This window comes from Gallinula chloropus (genome assembly GCF_964237585.1).
Source record: "Gallinula chloropus genome assembly, chromosome: 2".
Taxonomy (NCBI): Eukaryota; Metazoa; Chordata; class Aves; order Gruiformes; family Rallidae; genus Gallinula; species Gallinula chloropus.
In genome coordinates, this window is record NC_140086.1 from 158959505 (window position 1) to 158971599 (window position 12095).

The 12095-nt window shown below is 47.1% G+C and overlaps 1 protein-coding gene across 1 annotated transcript in view; it reads left to right on the plus strand.

Moving 5' to 3' along the window:
• GARS1 (glycyl-tRNA synthetase 1) overlaps window positions 1-12095 on the plus strand; it is a 30896-nt gene that overhangs the window by 16250 nt on the left and 2551 nt on the right. The window contains exons 9-16 of the mRNA XM_084260546.1: window positions 1079-1241; window positions 2617-2781; window positions 4269-4416; window positions 5455-5593; window positions 7655-7740; window positions 9702-9811; window positions 10806-10899; window positions 11798-11988. Coding sequence (XP_084116672.1) covers window positions 1079-1241; window positions 2617-2781; window positions 4269-4416; window positions 5455-5593; window positions 7655-7740; window positions 9702-9811; window positions 10806-10899; window positions 11798-11988 — 1096 coding nt within the window. The remainder of the gene's footprint in view (window positions 1-1078; window positions 1242-2616; window positions 2782-4268; window positions 4417-5454; window positions 5594-7654; window positions 7741-9701; window positions 9812-10805; window positions 10900-11797; window positions 11989-12095) is intronic.

Below are 12095 nucleotides of genomic sequence, written 5' to 3' on the forward strand. Positions count from 1 at the left end.
ACTTACTACAGAGAGGAAGTTGGGAGATAACCTGACTCAGAACGTGTGTTTGTGTCCCACAGTCAGTCAAGCAGGAAGGCTCAGGGTTACTAAGTATTACTTTGAAAGCTTTCTATCTCAGGGTAAAAGTGATTATTGCATTTCCTTAAGGATAAGCTCTGTGTTTTAATGGAGCTCCTCTGTCTTGGAACGAGAGCTCCCCCGCACAGCCAGTGTGGTTCTGCTGTACCACAGGCACTATGGGTTGTAAACTTGGTAATCGATTAATACGGTGCCATAATTGTCACTGAGGGGCAGTGGCTTTGTTAGCACTAAAGAAACTCTTTGGAATTTCCTCAGTCCTCCTGTCCTCTCTTGCACATCTGGAAATGAGAACTTTCCTCCATGAGATGTATTTTCAAATCCAAATTACCCACTTGTGGCACGTTTATTGGAGGCTGTTATTACACTCTCATAGCGAATTACATCCTCATGCCTGTGATTTAAAGTTAATGATTACCTAGAGCTTTCTAAAACATTCTTGATAACAAGCTAGTTCAGTGTAAAGTGATTTCAGACAAGAAAGCGAAGGGTCAGTGTGAAGTATAGTTGTAATAGAGCCAAGCTCCCAAACAGAAATTAACAGTATAATTATCTTCAAGAAATTACCACCTCACCTGGCTATTTTGGGCTCCTCTCATAAGAGTTAAGGCTACTGAATTAATCAGTGGATTATTCTCCCTTGACCCTGTAGGAAATGTTTGTTTCTCATATGGCCATTACATCAGTTTGGAAAAACTCTGAAGAACTTCTGGAAGTATTTCCAAAGGCAATACTCTCTGCTCTCGATCACAGTGGTGATAGCTGTAGCTGGGAGATCTCTAGATGAGCTTGTAGGAAGTTTTATTAGGAATTTTGAGATGGAAATAAATCCAGTGTCAAGACTGGTTCATGTTCCAGTCTATAGATTGCCTTAGCTCTGAGTTTGCCTGTGTTTTTAAACTGCTTGACGTGCTTGTGAGAAGCTAAAGCATGAGCATTTATTAGAAGGGCTGTAGCTAACGCATAAAATACTTAATACATGTGGTATCTCCATTAGGGAATTCACCATGGCAGAAATCGAGCACTTTGTGGATCCCAGTGAGAAAAATCACCCCAAGTTTGAGAACGTGGCAGATCTCAACATCCTCCTGTACTCTTCCAAGGCCCAGGTCAGCGGGCAGTCCGCCCATGTAATGCGGCTGGGAGATGCTGTCCAACAGGTAACGTTCCTCATGCAGTCTCATGGAGCTTGTTCTTCTGGTTGTTGCTCTCGAGGCTAAATTACCAACTGTTGTGTTGGTGCCAGCTGGGGTTTGCTGCCAAATTTAAGAGTCCTCTGCAGTGAATCAGTGTGACTGGTATCCAAGCTTTGCCTTCCTTAGCAGTAGTGAAAGGTGGTGCTGGGGTAGTGGTTGGAGGTTCAGCTTCACGCTTGCCTAATGGGAGGGGAACAGTAAGTGGTACTGTCTGCCAGAAGCTTGGCAGTGATTGAGAGTCTGACCACAGAATCACAGAACATTAGGAGTTGGAAGGGACCTCGAAAGATCATCTAGTCCAACACCCCTGCCAGAGCAGGATCACCCAGACTAAATCACACAGGAACACATCCAGGTGGGGTTTGAATGTCCCCAGAGAAGATGACATCACAGCCTCTCTGGGCAGCCTGTCCCAGGGTTCTGTCACCCTCACAGTGAAAAAGTTCCTGCTTACATTCACATGGAACTTCCTCTGCTCCAACTTGCACCCATTGCCCCTTGTCCTGTCACTGCCATCACTGGCTCCATCCTCCTGACACTCACCCTTTACATATTTATAGATATTAATAAGGTCTCCTCTAAGCTAAAGAGGCCCATCTCCCTCAGCCTGTCCTCCTAAGGAAGGTGTTCCACTCCCTTCATCATCTCTGTGGCCCTGTGCTGGACTCTTTCAAGGAGTTCTGTGTCTGCCTTGAGCTGAGGGGCCCAGAACTGGACACAACATTCCAGCTGTGGTCTCACCAGGGCAGAGCAGAGGGGCAGGAATACCCTGCTGCACACTCCCATCAGTACATGAGTTGCACGTTGAGGTTTCACTACCTCATTCTTCACGCATGCAAGTTAGGAATGAGTAGGTTTACCAGCCCCTTCCACGTGCCAAACCCCAAACAGAAAACCACCAATACCCTGCCCAACAAAAAAACCTGCACCCCCACCCCCTTGTTGTCTTGTGACTGAATCCTGGGGTACAGCTGTGTGGGGTCCTGACCCATAGCTTCAGTTCCCGTGCACTGCCATAGTACCAGTTATGGCACTGTTGGTTCCAGCAGAGTATTTTCAAGTGAGTGATCTTCAGAGACAATTAATGAGTCCTGGAGCAACAATAACTTGCTGGTTTTGTTCAGGTGGAGAGCTACTGCCAGTGGCAGGAGGTGAATTGGAAAAGATGGAATAGTTTCAGGGGAGATGTAGTACTTTATCACAGACAGCTGCAAGAAGTTCTGGCTGTAACGTGTTAGGTTGTCTGCAGGGGTACAGCAGATCATGATTTTGCTTCCTTAGGAACTAATGTCTCTGTGTCTTTGTTTTTTTTCCCCTTCCTGCTTCTTTTCCTTTCCAGGGTGTGATCAATAACTCCGTTCTAGGTTACTTCATTGGCAGAATCTACCTCTTCCTTACAAAGGTCGGCGTATCCCCAGAGAAGCTGCGCTTCCGACAGCACATGGAGAATGAGATGGCTCATTATGCCTGTGACTGCTGGGATGCAGAGTCCAAAACATCTTATGTGAGTGGCAAAGCAAAAGAGTTTGGATGTCCACGCTTCAGACTCCTTTTGTGGAGCCTGAAGTTGCCTGTGGACATTGTGCTGATTGAACCTCACCTGGAGTTAAAGGAAAAGTCCCAATGCTTTCCAAAGACTATAAACTCTGTAACAGCAGTGGTGAAGGATTTGTTTTGCTCGAGGCGTTACTCCAGGGTGGATTCCTTCCTGCTGGAATGCTTGCTTTTCCTTTCCCACTTCCAAGCTTTGAGAATAGCTGCTTCTACTAGTTAAGACAGCTGGTGCTGGGAGAAAAAATCCCCTAGAACTTTATCTTCCTGCTGAGCCATTAAGAGCTTTTCTCTTCAGGCTGCATTGGATGCTTTGTTTTTCTCTTCTATTGTTGGCTGGGTTTTGAAAGATGTGTCTTTTTTCCTTCAGGTAAACCAGCAGTAGGTAGGTAGAGGCAAGGCTCTTAGACTCATTTTAGGTTCTCTTGGAGAGCTTTCAAACTCCTTAGTAAGTCTCAGTCAGATATATCAATTGGACTGATACTTCAAAGGAAACATTAGAAAGCACAGTAACTAGACTGTATTGATTCTGAAGTCATTCACCTCGTTGAGGGTACAGATTCTGCTTTTTAGGTCAAATCTCAGCTAAAAAAAAGACAAAGTTATTTTATTAGTTTTCCCTCATGTGGTATAGTGTGTGTTCCTCTTCCTGGTTCACCTTTGCAAGGCATCTAGGGTGGGTGCAGATTCCTGAAAATGCCTAGAGAACTCTGTGGCATCTATTTCCAGGAAAGGATCAAAAGATGGGAAGGATTTTGCTGAGGTCTGTGGAGTTAGCCTGTGACATTCCACTCCCTTCATCATCTTGGTGGCCCTGTGCTGGGCTCTTTCAAGAAGTTCTATGTCCTTCTTCAGCTGAGGGGCCCAGAACTGGACACAATATTCCAGGTGTGGTCTCACCAGGAGGGGGAGAAGTACCTTCAGGTGTTGGTTTATTTGCTGCAAGTTTTGGAAGGCTTCATCAGTCCTGTGTGTGTGAATGGTGTTTGGAGATTCCTCCTTGTCATACCTGCTGAAGCATTCAATGGAGTGCTTCCCTTGCATGTGGTCTGTGTCTTACTAGCTCCTGAGTTGGGCTTTTGGCTGTTCTGATGGGGCTGAGTGGTAAAACCCCCGTGTGCCTGTAGCCTGTGAGTGATAGGACTGTGTGCTCAGGCCCCAGCCTGGAGCTGTTGGCACAGCCCTGTGTTCTGCCAAGTTGGGTGGAAAACCCAGCCCTGAGCACAGGCTGACTGGATAACTGCTCATTTCCTCTGGAAACAAACAGAATCATTCCAATGAAGGAGCAACTAGTGAGTGAGAGCTGCTTGTTGTAACAGAGCTAATCATGTAGAAAAAACAGTCATGGGAGCAGGGAGGGCTTAAGGGTGAATAAACATATTTGATGGTTAAGTGGACAAAAAAGTGAGTTGGTAAAAACTTCCACTTCTGTTTTTTCAGGGTTGGATTGAGATCGTTGGATGTGCTGATCGTTCCTGCTATGACCTCTCCTGCCATGCCCGTGCCACCAAAGTTCCTCTTATAGCTGAGAAGCCTCTCAAAGAACCTATATCCTTTCAGAATAAACCACATTCTCTGGGAATGAAAAGTGATTTGACAGCAAAAGCCTTGGGAGAGCTGTGCAGCTCTGGTTTAAGTTAGGTCTGTAAATGTAACAGGGTGAACCTAGAGTTGCAGACCAGCATAGCTTTGGGAAATAACCTGCAAAGAATTGAGTGTGTGGGTGACTTTATTCAGGGGATGAAAGGGGATTTACTGTCGTGCTTGGGTTTTTTTCTAGTTCTGTTTTGACTGTGAAGCATGGTTTAAACATGAACGTGGGGTTACTATCCCAGGTTACTTCACATCATTCCATGGTTCTGCTCTACCTGTGCTTGTAAAAAAAGTTGTATTCTTCCAAAATCTCTGACCTTCTGCCCTTTGGTATTTTTTTATTGTTGCTTTCCTCTTGTGGAGGGAAGTTCCTTAATCCAGAAGCAGAGGAGATTTCTTTGTGTGGTGGAGCAATAAGCTTTGAGATAGCATACTCTGCTCTGGTGATACCCCACCTGCAGTGCTGCGTCCAGCTCTGGTGTCCCCAGTACAGGAAAAATGTAGAGCTGTTGGAGCAAGTCCTGAGTACACCATGAAAATCATCAGGGGGCTGGAGCACCTCTCCTGTGAAGACAGGCTGAGAGAGTTGGGCTTGTTCAGCCTGGAGAAGAGAAGGCTCTGGGGTGACCTGATTGTGGTGTATCAATATTTAAAGGGGTCCTATGGGAAAGTGGGAGAGGGACTGTTTGCTAGGGGGTGTGGTCATAGGACAAGGAGCAATGGCTTTAAGCTGAAAGAGGACAGGGTTAGGTTAGACATTAGGAAGAAATTCTTTACTCTGAGGGTGGTGAGGCCCTGGCATAGGCTGCCCAGAGACGTTGTGGAAGCCCCATCCCTGGAAGTGTTTAAGGCCACATTGGATGGGGCTTTGGGCAGCCTGATTTAGTGAGGGTGTCCCTGCCTGTGACAGGGGGGTTGGAACTAGATGGTTTTTGAGGTCCCTTCCAACCCAAAGCATTCTCTGATTCTATGGAAGAAAGCCAGGCCCTGCTTTCTGTGACTTCAGACTCCTTAACTGCCTTGTACAAAACAGTCAATATTGTTCAATTTGAGGCAAATAAGGGAGCCATTGGCAAAGCATATAAGAAGGACGCCAAGGTGGTGATGGAATACCTTTCCATTTGTGACGAGTGCTACATCACTGAGATGGAGCAGCTCCTCAACGAGAAAGGGTGAGCTGGCTGTGTGTGCGTGGTACCCTTCTCTGACACCTCTGATGAAGGTGCTGCCTGGAATCAGCTTCCTTGAGAGAGTAGGCTGAGTAGATTGTCTGAAATGTGCTGCACCTTCCACCTCATCACTGCTGGTCATCTGTCAACGTATCTCTTGATGTTTGCCCATAACTGTGCAACCATGGTATACAAATGCTTGTTTATTTGTGTGGGAATGAGCTGTAGTAGGATCATCCCATAAGAGAGACACCTCAGTGAAATGGGAAGTGTTTGCCAGCTTCCCTACTCCAGTGTGAGAGCTGACCAGGGCTGACAGATGGTTTCAAACTTCATTTTTAAATTATCTAAACAGTTCTCTGAGAGATGGAACAAAATAGTTAAATGAGAACCAAAACATGTGTGAGCATCCTCCAGTATTTAGCAGTGTGCTTTAGGACCTTTCACAGCCTTTGGCTAGGTTTGGACTTCAGTCAAAGCTCCAAAGCCCCTTCCCTGAGCTAAGATTTATTTTTTTCATGTTACTAACTGTGAACTTACAGAAAAACCAGTAGCATTAAAAATGGGGAGAGAGACTATTGCAGAATATGGGCATCAAACCAGAAGGAAGTGAATTTACTTAATCCAGAATCCAGCTGAAACGACCTATTGATGAGTTATAAACAGTATCCTGGGTTTGACTTAATAGTGAGCTGTGAGTCACGGTTGCGTTTAAACTCAGCATCCAGTTGAAGCTGTTTTCAGAGCAAAGCCCTTATAAACTTCATCCTGTTTTGTATTGGATCCAAATGAGGGTAATTAGCACATGCTCATCTTGAACACGTCAGGCTTTGTGTTGTGCTGGTCTGAACACTCCAGCAAGGAGGGTATTGTGGCTGACTGTTGACAGCATCAGTGTGTCAGACCTGACTTTGGTGTGACCACGTTTCTGTAAATGATGTGAAGCCCTCAGGTTCACAGCAGCAGTTTCTGTTGGGATGCTTGATAGTAAGAGACATTTGCTTCCTGAAGTCTGATAGGTCAACGCAGCCGAAGTTCTCCTTGGCAGGGAGCGTGTGCTAGTTACAAATTTGCAAGGAGCAAGAGAAAGTAGTTACAAGACCTGCCCTGGTCAGGCCCCACCTGGAGTATTGTGTCCAGTTCTGGGCTCCCTGGTATAAAAAGGACAAATCTCCTGGAGAGAGTCCAGAGGAGGGCTACAAAGATGATTAAAGGCCTGGAGCATCTCCCCTACAAGGAAAGGTTCAATGAGCTGGGGCTATTCAGCCTTGAGAAAAGAAGATTGAAAGGGGATCTGATCAATGTTTATCAATACCTGGAGTGTAGGACACAAGGGGAGATAGCCAGGCTCTTCTCAGTAGTCTGTAGGAACAGGACAAGGGGCGATGGCCTCAAGTTGGAGCACAGGAAGTTCTGCACCAATATGTGGAAGAACTTTTTCACAGTGAGGGTGACAGAGCCCTGGGACAGGCTGCCTAGGGGGATTGTGGAGTCTCCTTCTCTGGAGATATTCCAGACCTGTCTGGATGCCTCCCTGTGCGACCTGTCCTAGGACCCTCCTTTGGTAGGGAGGTTGGACTCGATCTCTGGAGGTCCCTTCCAACCCCTGCGATTCTGGGATTCTCTGACCACGAAACCCAAAGCTGTAGAAATAAGCAATAAACCAGCTGTGCTCTGTCCTCCCTCTTGTTCGGTACCTGTGAAGATGCACGGTGCCTTCTGACACAGCTCAGCTTTTACCCAAAGCCCACTGCACTCAACCATGCTTACAGTTGGCCTCTTCACGTGCCTCCTGGTTTTTCTCTTTCTCTCTATATGCTTCGTCCTGAGACTCTTCCATTTCCTAATTGAGTTCGCTTCAGGCTGTGAACCACAACTAAGTTCACTGGGATTATGAAGATTGTTGCTTTTAATGTAGATCTAGTAATTTTATTATTAAGGTAATTTCCTTTTAATGGGTATGCCACGTGGTTTTTGATCTCTGGCATTTGCCGTAGCTTCTAAGGAAATAAAACTTGTTTGGTTCTTGCCATAGCTTTTAAGTGACTCCTTTTTCCTTTTCAGGGAATTCACTGTTGAAACTGAAGGGAAAACTTTTATATTAACAAAGGACATGGTTACTGTGAAGAGATTTCAGAAAACATTACATGGTAAATTCATATCTTTGTTGTTTGATCATCAAAAATAGGATCTCTTGAGGTCCCTTCCAACCCCTAAAATTCTGTGATTCTGTAATAAGAGGCTGGTCAGGATGCACTTTGAATGAGGACTGGGTTAGTTGCATTGTCCTGTTAGTATTTTACAGTGGCAGAGGAAAAATACCTGATGTCATTAAGGAAATTAGAAAAGATGGCATAAGAAAATGATGACATTTGACAAGAGATCTGGGAAGCTTCCACACCGCAGCGGGATTATGGTGATCCGGGCCTGTCTGCCCACATCCCACCTGGTCTGTTCAGTAACCCTTGTAACAGGCTTTGGGTGGCACATTGTATTCACACTGCTTCAGCTGCACGTTCTAGGACTTGTAAGGCCCCACCTGGTGCTGAGAAGCAGCTGCTGTAGTGATGGAGGAGCTGGGGAAGGGGCACCAGCTTTGGGAGCTTGGATCTTCGCAGTGTGGCGGGTGGGTTGGTAGGGCTGCAGGCAGACCTCTGCACTCAGAGGTGTCAGGTCTTCAGACATCTGTGTGCCCACCAGACTTTTTAAGCTGACAGGTTCCATCAGTTCCTCTGTAAGTCAGTAATCATACCAGCTTTGGTAACCACCTGCATATCCACAGAGCTTTTGTCTTGATGTGGAAAACAGGGCTAGAGGGTGACTTGCTGAAATGCAGGGATTTATTTCCTCTAAGAAGTCTTGTCTTTCCAGTCAGCTCTGTAAGCACCTCACCCAAGGTTGTTTGGGAAGTCTTTGACAGAGCTGGAGACTGAAGTAGACTTTTTTTTACCCAGTTCATGCTGTAACCAGTGGATCGTCCTGCCCAAGGTTGGGAGCATAATAAACACTCCTAAGGAGGAGTGTGCAGTATATATTTGTTCTTGTGGCTGCTGAGCCTTGGAGATGCCCAGGTGCCTTTTACTCAGCACCTGCTGCTGTGTCAGGCTTTGCATTGTCACAACTTCATAGATGGAATAAGGATTGTAACTGTTAGGGGCTGTAGTATTGCCGGCGGCCAGCAAATAGAACCCCAGGTACCAGCTTTCCTTTACATTTGTACATTTACCTCCTGCTTGCAGGCAGCAGCCAAAGCTTATGGTTTCCCCCTCTCATCTTGTAAACTGGTTGGTCAGTGCACAAATAAAACAAGAGAAGGGCAACTAGGCTGGGGAAGGGGCTGGAGAGCAAATGTTACAAGGAGTGGCTGTGGGAGCTGGGGGTGTTCAGCCTGGAGAAGAGGAGGCTGAGGGGAGACCTTACCATTGCCTACAGTTACCTGAAAGGAGGTTGTAGAGAGGTGGGCGATGGTCTCTTCAGCCAGGTGACAGGAGATAGGACAAGGGGGGCTGGGCTCAAGCTGCACCAGGGCAGGGTCAGATTAGATGTTAGGGAAAAATCCTTCACTGAAAGAGTTGTCAGGGCCTGGAACAGGCTGCCCAGGGAGGGGCTTGAGTCACCATACCTGGATGTGTTCAGGGCCGGGTTGGATAGGGCCCTGGGCAGCCTTGTGTAGATCCAGGCCTGGAGGTTGGTGGCCCTGCCTGTGGCAGGGGGGTTGGAACTCTCTGATCCTTGGGGTCCCTTCCAACCCAGACTACTCTATGATCTCTGGAGGTCCCTTCCAACCCCTATGATCTTGTGATCCTGTGAAATGGAAGACGGTTTATCTGCATTGATGCAAGTTGTGCTGTGCTGTTTGCTCTCAGGGCCAGAGAAGGGACCCTGACTTCTTATTTACAGCCTGAATACATTCTGTATGTGCACTAACTCCAGGCTAGAAATACTTCAGGTATTTCTATTTAGAGCAGAAATGTTTCACCTTTTATTTCCATGTGCCCAGCTACATGTAGTCAGAACAATTGTGCAGAAAGGCAGATTCAATAAACACATAATTACTTTTTTAATTTATAAATTCTTCTTTAATGATGACATGGGTTCTTTTGTCTTCCAGTGGAAGAAATCGTCCCAAATGTAATTGAACCCTCATTTGGTATTGGAAGGATCATGTACACAGTGTTTGAACACACATTCCACATCCGGGAAGGAGACGAGCAGAGGACGGTGAGCTTTCCCATGGCTGGCCCCAAGCTTGAAACCAGCTGCAAGCATTTGCTTTTCCCTGACATCCAGGGGAAGGACTAAAATAAGGCTGCATAAACCACAGTAGAGATGGGGAAACCCAGGTGGGATGTTGAATTGGCTGGTTTTGCCATGCACACGCCCTGAGCGTTCTGGGGCTGTGTGTGCATGAGGTCATCACTGTATTACTGGCAAGGGGGGGAGAAATTCCTCCTCCTGGATTCACACTTGGCAGTGACCCAGCACTCAGAGAAAGGCATCTCTTCAGTGTTTTATTTCCCCTCTCTCTCTCTCTCTTGCTTTTCCTGGAATCATAGTTCTGTGCAGCAAGATGGACAATAGACTAACTGTTTCCTCAGTGCCCCATGAAATTTAACATGCTATGGGCATTCCTAAAATCTTGGCCTGAAACGTTGCTGTAGCAGGGGCCAGAGGGAAATGTGTTACAGAGAAACCCCCAGCCTGTTCCAGCTAGTGCTCAAACTGATGCTCCACTCTGTTGCTGGTGGCCCATGGGAAGCTGGCTGTGAACTTGATGCTGGTTCCTCTTTGTTTCTGGCTGCTCAACTACATTTGTAGAAAAGAAATGTAACAGCATTCCTTGGTGTCTCTGGCTCCACGGGATGTGATACAGTTAGGAGTTGGGGAACAAGATTCAGGAGCTCAGAGTTGGGATACACAAATACTCAAATGAGAGTCACTTTCTTCAGGGAGGGCTCTGGTAGACCTCTTTGGGTGGGAGGTAATGTTTGGCTGTGAGGAGGGAAGGGGGAGTGGAGGACAGCTGGGGAAAAATGAGTCTTGCTTCAGTGGCATGAAGTGCTACTGCTGGTGCCCCAGATGGTAATGTCCAACAGCAGGCCAGCTACTTGCCTGCAGGTCACCCAGCCTCCAGCCTCAGAGCTCCTCATCCCCTCCTAGGAATCTCCCTGAACATGAATCCTGTATTTATTTGTGCTTTTTCTTTTCTCCTTAGTTCTTCAGCTTCCCAGCTCTTGTAGCACCGTTCAAGTGCTCCGTTCTTCCTCTGAGCCAGAATCAGGAGTTCATGCCTTTTGTCAAGGAATTATGTAAGTGAACTAAGTGCTCTGGCTCCAGTGGGGATGTGCACTGGGAAGAGAGGCTTCTTCCTCGGTGCTGCTGGGAGAAAGCAGGATTGGGATCACATGGCACTGATGTGTGTGATGGGAGAGCTGTGGAACTAAAACAGCTGAGTAGTTGGTATCAGTCAGCTTTGGGTATTTATCAAAACTCCTCAGAGTAACCTCAAAAAGCTCAACTCCCTGCCCTTTTTCATGTTGGTTTGCAGTGTAAAAGACATTTCTCTTCCTTCTGTGTCAAAAAGAAACCTTTCCTACTGCTTAGGGGAAGCTGGTGGGAGCAGTGGGGTTTTGGTTTGGTAGTTGGGGTTTTTTTGTTTGTTTGTTTGTTTGTTTAAATAAAGTTCTTTTCTTCGCTCCTGTTTGCAGCTAATTAATAAATTAATGAGTCCCAGAGCTGCTGAGCCTCCAAGCATCCTGTCGTAATGCCCAGTGATGCCATCTAAAAGTGAATACGTGCAGGACAGGAGCATGTCAGTACCTTTTGCTGTTGGCATCAGCTCTGCTCCAGACGTCCCTGTGCTGGACGTGCCCCTAAGGCTGGCGTGGGTTTGGGTTAAAGCAGAGTTGTGGGGCTGTAATGACATGTTAAAGAAGTTGATGACTTTGCTCTTTGGGTGAGAGTCAAATGATGCAGTGTGGAGAGCTGTGAGAGCAGCAGTGTACCTATGAGTTGGGCTGGAGCTTTTAATCTTGGCAGGGACTGGAGCACTGTGAAAATGAGGATCTCAGCTGATGCTTGAAACTGGGGTACATGGTGCCTCTCTTCGGGTCTTGCTGTGAGGGTGTGGGAGGCCACTGCTAGGGTCACGTTGCCTGCCGAGTGTGTAACCAGTCCTGGTGACCGCCCCTTCTCTGCTTCCTCTAGCTGAAGCACTCACCAGGAACGGCATCTCTCACAAGGTGGATGATGCCTCTGGGTCCATCGGCCGGCGTTACGCCAGGACTGACGAGATTGGCGTGGCCTTTGGCATCACGATCGACTTCGACACCGTTAACCGGACGCCTCACACTGCCACGCTGAGAGACCGCGACTCCATGCGCCAGATCCGAGCCGAGGTAAGGGCTTTGGCTGCTCACAGGGCCAAGTCTGTTTCTAAGGGGCTAGGGGAGAGTGCTAGCTAGTGCTGATCCAGCAAGGACTCTGTCCTCCAGCTCTCACAGGT